Here is an 8,600-nt window from a genome sequence, read left to right on the forward strand (position 1 = left end):
ATAAACTTTCTTCAGTGACCCTGGTGAGTGTGCACGTGTTTCCTGTGGGAACCCTGACTGATATGCATAGTGTCCCAAGTGTGATTTTATAGCACTATCTACTTTTTCCGACCCACTATATGCCACTATATAGGTACTAGTGATACAGTGATGCATTTAACTAGATCCCTTTTCCCGAGTTCAAAGTCAAGTCTGGGAAGACATCACTGTTGCAATACAGAGTGATAAGTGCTGTAACAGAGGTGAGAACAGAGTGCCGTGGAAGCACAGTATAAGGGGAGATGACACTTGTGCTGCTCTATAGAGTAGGAAAAGGTGGGAAAGGGGCAAAGGGCTTTCAGGGCAGCAAGAAGAGATTATGAAGGGACAGAGGCACAGCACTTAGTTATCAGCTCAGGAGTGTTTGGCAAGTCTAGAGAGAAGTGGAAATGAGGCTGGAGAAGGGGTTAGGGACCCACCATGAAGGCCCTTGGGTGCCCAAAGATAACTGGATTTCATCTTGCTTATTAAGAGGAATCAATGCTTGGTTTTAACCAGGAGAGTGACATCATCGTTTGCCTTTAAAAACTCTTTGGTCACAGGGTGGAGAAAGGAGTGGAAGAGATCAAGCTGGGGCAGAGAGAATAAGTTTATTGGGAAATGGTAGAGACTGTCTTTTCTGAAGGGTAGGGACCAGTAGCTGGCTGGTTAACTTAAAAAAAAATCAGTTAAAATGGGTATTCATAAAAATATTCTAAGTATTTAAACTTAAAACGTGTACATTTACCAATATTTTGCTATACTGCCTTTCTTGCATAAATCACACTTATGATTTTCAGTTCCTTTTTTAGAAAAACAATTTATGTATTTATTTGGCTGCACTGGGTCTTAGCTGCTGCACGAAGGATCTTCATTGCAGCATGTGGGATCTTTTTTTTTTTTTAAGTTGCGACATGCAGGATCTTTAGCTGTGGCATGCGAGCTCCTAGTTGCAGCATGTGGGATCTAGTTCCCTGACCAGGGATCAAACCTGGGCCCCCTGCATTGGGAACGTGGAGTCTTAGCCCCTGGACCACCAGGATGAAGTCCCAGTTCCTTTAAGTGGAGGAATTTAAAGATACTTGTGAGGCAATCTGAGTGAAAGATGCTTCTAGATTTTTATGAGGCTTTTCACATTTGTTTACAGTTGTTTCAGCTACACCTACATCAACCACAGTTATCTTCAGTGAATTTCTCTAATCAAGTTTTTGAAAATAATTCAATTTGGCTTTCAGAAAGACAACTATCTTTTTGCACTCATAGTTCTTTGTTTGTTTATTCATTTATTGTTTCTCCCCCCACTAGAAGGTAACCTCAGTGAAGGTAGGACCTTGTCTGTCTTGCTGACTGTATCTTCAAAGCCTATGACAGTGCCTGTCGTAGGGGTGTATAGACATTTAATGAGTGAACAATAAGTGACGTCTCTCCATCAGTCTGAGTAATTTAGATGATTATGTTGGTATCATTAGTCATGATTATGTATACACCCAAGATGCATGTTTCCTATTTACTTTGCAACTTCTGGTAACTGTTTCCATCAATTTAATTTATATTCCTCCCAGTCATCTCCCTCCCTTGCACAAATTTACTGACTCTCCAGTGTGTGCTTTAAAAAATATTGTTTTATTACTACTAGCAGGAGTGGCCTGCATGGGGTGGTGGGTACACTGGGCTCAGGGTATGTGTAGGCTGTGAGGGGTAGATGATAATTGGGAGGCTGAAGGAAAGAGAGTGGGGCTGGAGGCCAGGCCCAAAGGCTCCTCCAATTTACTTCCGGGAAGAGGTAGACTTAATAAAGGAGTCATGGCAAGACAGGGCCAGGCCGCCAATAAGATTAAGAAATTCTTGGAAATCTAGCTGTCCATCACAGTCGAGGTCCAGCTTCTTCATCATGCGGTCAAGGACACTGGGGTCCTTCTGGTTCTGCAAAGATAATAATAACAATAATAACGATGTTAGTACCTTTATATTGTACTTTCTAAGATGCTTTCAAAAATGTTTCCACATTTTATTCTTACGCGAGTGTGAGGTACCGGGTAGGGGTTATTAATATTCGCACTTTTCAGAGACAGAAACAGACTCAAACAGGTGAAGTGAGTGGCCTAAGCGGAAGACCTAGGACACGAACCCAGCTTTTCTAGCTCCTAGTCCAGGGTTCTTTCTGTGACCATCAGGGGTTACTCAATTTTGTAAAAACAGTGGAAAACTTTTTCTAAGTGTTGCATGCAACTCCAATATACAAACTACATAAAAGCAGAGTGACTGGAGGTGGAAAGAGGATGCGGGCCCTGCCTAATCAGCCCCATCCTCCACTCACCCAAACCCCCAGCACATATACACACTTACATCCACTGGTTACATATGGCTACTTAATTAATTTAGAAAGTCAGTCCTTTAGTTGCTAGTGGCTACCATATCAGGTAGCGCATATATAGAACATTAATTCCATCACTACAGAAAGTTCTGTGGCTGCCCTAGAGGCTTTGGGGTGGAGGAATAAAATTTGAAAACTCTTCTATTACTCCATTTACCATTTTGTAAGCCCCTCTCCTTAAATGAAAAAAATCACTGTTCCCTATGTCAGTGTAGTTTGATAACTTTGATCTTTAGAACATACTTTATTCAAAGAAGAGGAGAACAGAAGGTCCTTTAATAGTCATTCAGAGCTTACTCAGCCCTAGGGGCTCAGCTGCTGTCCTTCACTCCTAGCCATTCTGCCAGGGTCTTGTTTCATGCTGTGGGTGGCCTGGGGGTGGGGGCAGGGACCAGTACCTTTGTGAAGGCACCCAGCTCTGTATTCATGAAGATAAGGAACTCGGCCTTGGAGAGTTTGCAGTTGTTACCGTCCCTTCCAGCATGCCTTTGGAAAACAGCAATCAGAGACTCAATGCACCGTTCAGTCTCTGTAGGGCTGGATGTTTTTGCCTTTGGAAAAAAAAAATTCAGGGTTCAGACAAGGGCAAGATATCAAAAGCTGGGTGCTAGGGAAAACTCCAGAGGATCTCATCTCTTCATTTTGGGTCAAGCAGTTTCCTGAAAGACTTGGTCGTTGTTTAGGGGGCTAAGGGGCCCAAGACAACCACAGAAAGTCACATTCAGTGAGCTTCCTCCCCACATCTCCTCACATGTTTATTCCAGGTGAAAATTAGTGAGGGTAAATATGGAGCATGCTGGTATGTTTGAAAGCAGTAGACTGCCTAGATGAGCGTGAGGTGACAGGGTTTACTGATATTTTTAGAATGTGCGGGTAAATATATGTATAACTATATATCCACAAATCCATATGCATACCAAGCATCGTCTATAGATTTAAAAGTTCCCTATTTTCCAAGAGTATATGGAGGCTACTGTGATAAATGGCATTTCTTTTTAAAGGAATACTGGATTCCCAGGACTCATACATTTTCTAGAAGAAAACTAAAAGCATAGTTATTATTGTGTATGAGGTAGGAGATCTGAGAATTTTTTGGATGTTGGAAAACAGCTTTCGTATTTGAGAGTTAGAACCCCTTAATTTTACACGTGAGGCATGAGAAGGGAACTGACATGGCAGAGCTAATTCTACAATCTTGGCCTCCAGGTTGCTTTCTGCAGCCCTTGGCCTTTGCTCCTTCTATTCCCAGATGCCACTAATTCCCACAGAAAAGGCTGGTGGAACTTCTCTGGTCACTTCACACCAGGAAGGTTGATATGGGGGCTCTTAGGTTGCCGCTCACACAGCTCCCATCGCATCTACGGAGCTGAACCACAGCTGTGGTTGCACTAGAAGGAGCACAAGGTTCATATCCTGTTCTGGGCTCTGCTTTCCTTACAACAGAAGTCTTCAAGGAAATTGTGTCACGCTGAGTCTGCCCCTCATTCCAGCCAGCACCTGGGCCCCAGACGTGAGGAACTCGTGGGCTCCCCCTGGTGGATAAGAAGGGGAACTGCAGGCTTTCTGGAAAACTTGCAGGGCCACACCCTTCCTCCAAAGCTTTCTCTCTGGACATTAACAATGTCTACATTGGATGGTAACATTCGCAATGTGGCACTTAGCCCGTTAATTTGTTCTTGGGATGGACTTCCTGGAGCCCAGAGCTGGAGGCTTTCAGGCCCCATAATTAATATGTTAAGGATTGATGTGAGCCCTGTTATTGATCTGAGCTCTTAGCTGCACAGCTACCAGTCTCCTTCCCTCCTTCAGTCTCTCCAGGTGCTTTAACTGCCTAGCCAGGTGCCCGGTGCTCATTGCATCCTGAAACATCTATAAAGCCCCTTCTGGAGATGGATTCTTCCTCAACGGTCACATTGTCAGAACTTTTTCTTTAGAAAAGTGTTGGTAGCTTCAGAGTTTTGGTGAGAAACAAAATACCACAGCCTAGAAACAGATGTGTTTGCACAACAGCTTTTCTTACCAAGACTACAATCTCACAGTCTTACTAACGTGTCAGATTACAGGAACAAGGCTGACTGGAAGGGCACACCAGACAGGGTAGAAGTTTCCAGGTTGAGGAGCAAGGGCTTTGTGATCTTTTTCTAGACCTACAGATGTGTTCTCTGCCTCTTTTCTTTGCGGAATTCAGATTGCTTTTTGATTTTCCAGTTTCAAAGTGGCTTTCTGCTTTTCCTTTTTCTCTCCTTAACGTCAATCTTGACAGATTTTTTTCCCCCTTTAAAACTGTTGCTATCAGCCGCATGGATAAAATTAAAACCACTGCATTTCTTCCCAGAGGAAAAGAAACACAATTATCAAATTACTTAAATGGAATTGCAAAATTTGTAGTGCTGGAGGGGCAGAGAGGCCCAGAGACAGGAAAGCTTTGCTCAAGTTGGAGCAGTGGCTGAAGGAGAAGAGAAGATCTCCTGCTTGGATGGAAGCCAGTGCTCCCCATCACTGCATCCTGAGTTGTATTTGATGGGAACAATGATAGGAAGGAGAAAACAGCGTGATAAATGGGTGCTGTGAGAGAATTTTAAAAATGCATGCTAGGGACTTCCCTGGTGGTGCAGTGGTGAAGAATCCGCCTGCCAATGCAGGGGACACGGGTTCGAGCCCTGGTCCGGGAAGATCTCATATGCCGCGGAGCAACTAAGCCTGTGTGCCACAACTACTGAACATGCGCTCTAGAGCCCGTGAGCCACAACTACTGAGCCTGCATGCCGCAACTACTGAAGCCCGTGCACCCAGAGCCCGTGCTCCGCAACAAGAGAAGCCACCGCAATGAGAAGCCCTCGTACTGCAACAAAGAGTAGCCACCGCTCACCACAACTTGCAAAAGCCCACGCACAGCAACTAAGATCCAACGCAGACAAAAATAAAATTTAAAAAATGCATGCTAAACACTCAACATTTGAGAAAGTTTAAAAAAAAAAAAAGTAACGCCTGAAAAAACTCAAGTATTGCAGTTCTCATTCTTAACTAACATGCTCCCTTTCCTCCCAAGGAGCCCTGGTGGCATCCACCTTCCGCCGGGGCGGTCATTCCAGGTCTTCACCACTTGGTGGTGCTGGGTCTGCCTTTTCAAGGTTCCATGTGACTGATTCCTCGCTTTTGCACGGAAAGGGGAAAGAGCAGTCGAGGGTACAGACTGGCAGACTAAAGCAGGGGTTGGCAAACGTGTTTTGTAAAGGGCCAGATGGTATAAATTTTAGGCCAGTGCGGCTCATATGGGCTCTGTCACTCTGCTTTTGTAGCAGGGCAGCAACCACACAGAAAACTCATGAATGGGCGTGGTCGTGCGCCAATAAAACTTTATGAACACTGAAGTTTGATTTTCATATAATTTTCACGTGTTACAAAGTATTATTCTTCCTTTAACTTTCTCTCAACTATTTAAATATGTAAAATCCGTTCGTAGCTCGTGGGCGAACAGAACCCCGATTTGGCCCTTGGGCGGAAGTTTGCAGACCTCCCTTCACGAAAGAGAGGCCAAGGAAGAGGCAGATTTTGGAGGTGGATTAATGGAAAAGATAGAGTTCAAAATGGGGATGGCAGGAGCTGAGAGAAGAAAAACAGGAGACGGGGTGACCACCTAACAAGATGATGGGCCAGGGGGGAAAAGAAAGGAGGAGGGGGCTTCCGGTCGCCGGGCTCCTCCCACATTCCTGACTGCCGCTCGGCTAGCTGGGACTCGCTTCAGTTTCAGTCTCTGTGTCTTGGCCTTTTGCCGGTCGATTACTGAAACTCTGATTTCCCCTAGGGGTCAGACCATTAGGTCTGAAACGTTCCCTTTCTGGTCTCTACAACTGTACATAACTAGCGTCGCCGCGCAGAATTCTAGCCCCTGTCTTTAGGTCGTACCCCGGGCTCCGCGGACACCGGCGGCGAGGGGCGTCCCGCACCGGCCGGACACCCCCGCCCCCGTCCCGGCTGAGCGAGGGGTCGGGGCGGCTTCACCCCGTGCGGGGCTCCGGGCGGGGCGCGGCTCGCAGTGCATTTCCTCTATCCCAGCCCTTGACCTTCGCCTGGAAAACAAAAGAACCTCCCGTTGCTACCCCTAGGCTGTTATTACAGGTATAACTCAGGGCTTCTTCCTTCCATCCGCTCTTTCCTAATTCCCTGCCATAGATTCATTCGTCCTGCTCTGTTTCCTGCCATGTCCACATAAAAATCAAAGACCAAGCCTGGTGAAAAGTATGCTGTTGCTTTTTTCTTTTCATGCAAGAGGAAGACAAAAAGTGCGGCTTACCATGTTCGGAGAGGAGCGAAGAACGGGATTGCGAGCGAGGAGCGGCGAGGCGCGAACTGGGCGGCGGGCCGGGTCTGCTGCTTCCCAGGTCAGGCCCCACCCGGCTCCGCCCCGCGCGGCGTCCGCCTGACTCACGCGCCCCCTCCTCAGCTCCGCCCGCCGCCGCGCGGATCCGGACTGGTCGCCGTCGCCCTTCTTTGCCAAGCACACGGCTTCACCATAAAACTCACACAAAACCCATTGTCCTCGCTGAGCCCTGAAGAATCTCTCTCCCCTGTGCCGTGAACCTTGAAGATTTTGGACTTTTCCGAATTGAAAGTTTTGCATAGCGGTCTTCTGGAAGTCTGTCCAAGTCCGTGGGTCTTTTCTCTGTACAAGCTCACGAGCTCATTCTGGTCATTCATGTTAGACAGGCAGAAAGGTCCCTTTGAAAAACGTGCAACGTGGAGTGTGGGCTATAAGTTCCCTAGAAACCAAGGCTGTCTCTTCTTTCACACTGGAGACGTTAACAGACTAAACGGTAGTGATTTGTGCCAGCTGGAGCATCGTTGTCACAGACTTCTCTCTAAACCGAAGACAGTTAAAAAAACAAACAAAACAAAGCAAGACCCTAGACCCCAAAGAACTGCAACGGTACAGTACTACTGCAAACTACTGAACCCTGCAAGTAGGGCATTTATCTGTGAGCAGTTGGCAACGGAGTTGGGAGTTGTATGAAGAATCAGAAGCTCTGGATTCTAATCCTGGATCTGTAATTACTTCAATGCAATACGTTTGGCAAAACCCCTCAGTCCTCTGAGCTTCCATTTCCTTACCTGTAAAAGTAGGTGCCCTTTCCTTTCCTACTTCACAAGATTGTTATGACTATCAGATAAAATGATGGCTTTGGGGTTCCCTGGTGGCGCAGTGGTTGAGAGTCCGCCTGCCGATGCAGGGGACAGGGGTTCGTGCCCCGGTCCGGGAAGATCCCACATGCCGCGGAGCGGCTAGACCCGTAAGCCATGGCCCCTGAGCCTGCGCGTCCGGAGCCTGTGCTCCGCAACGGGAGAGGCCACAACAGTGAGAGGCCCGCGTACCGCAAAAAAAAAAAAAAAAAAAAAAAAAAAGATGGCTTTGAGAGGGCTTCAAAAACGGGAATAGATGCAAAGGAAAGATAATGGGCTGCAGGGTATTGTGTAAACTGCTTCCTGGCATCCCCTCTGCTCCTGCAGCCTCAGCTGGTCACTTCTGAGCAGACCGTCATCTCTTCTCACCTACGCCAGACCCACATTTTCAGTTGTTCTTGAATCCACTTGAAAGTCTCACCTGAGCCTCAAACTCAATTCAAGAGATACTTGTTTTCCCTAAATCTGTTTCTCTTCTGTCTTCCTTACCTCTGCTAATGGTATTGCCATTCTTCTATTCTCCCGACTTGAGAACTTTGGAGCCAGGTTTTGACTCTAAATCCCTTTCTTACCCCCAAATCTTATCGAGTGCCAAGTACCATCAGTTTTATTTTTACACTTTCTCTTGGATCTGCCCCTCATATTTTCTATTCTCACCTCCAGTGTTCTAGCTTAGGTTTGCATTACCTCTTTCCTCCATTTTCCTAACTGGTCTCTTGCCCTCCAATCTGTTCTATTGACTGTTAAAGACACATTTTTGTTTTCTTTTTTTTTTTGCGGTACGCGGGCCTCTCACTGTTGTGGCCTCTCCCGTTGCGGAGCACAGGCTCCGGACGCGCAGGCTCAGGGGCCATGGCTCACGGGCCCAGCTGCTCCGCGGCACGCGGGATCCTCCCGGACCGGGGCACAAACCCGTGTCCCCCGCATCGGCAGGCGGACTCCCAACCACTGCGCCACCAGGGAAGCCCAAAGACACATTTTTCTAATGTACAGCTCTGATCAAGTGCCTGCTTAAAAATGAAACACAACA

The 8,600-nt window shown here is 46.9% G+C and overlaps 1 protein-coding gene across 1 annotated transcript; it reads right to left on the minus strand.

Moving 5' to 3' along the window:
* Positions 1-1,620: 1,620 nt before the first annotated feature.
* S100A11 (S100 calcium binding protein A11) lies at positions 1,621-6,756 on the minus strand. The gene is made up of 3 exons (XM_079696691.1): positions 6,687-6,756; positions 2,791-2,943; positions 1,621-1,941 (listed from the first exon to the last, which is right to left on the minus strand). The coding sequence occupies exons 1-3, from the start codon at positions 6,687-6,689 to the stop codon at positions 1,786-1,788; spliced, it is 312 nt and encodes a 103-aa protein (XP_079552817.1). The 5' UTR covers positions 6,690-6,756; the 3' UTR covers positions 1,621-1,785.
* Between the last annotated feature and the right edge of the window lie 1,844 nt (positions 6,757-8,600).

Source organism: Hyperoodon ampullatus (genome assembly GCF_949752795.1).
Source record: "Hyperoodon ampullatus genome assembly, chromosome: 2".
In the NCBI taxonomy this organism is placed as follows: domain Eukaryota; kingdom Metazoa; phylum Chordata; class Mammalia; order Artiodactyla; family Ziphiidae; genus Hyperoodon; species Hyperoodon ampullatus.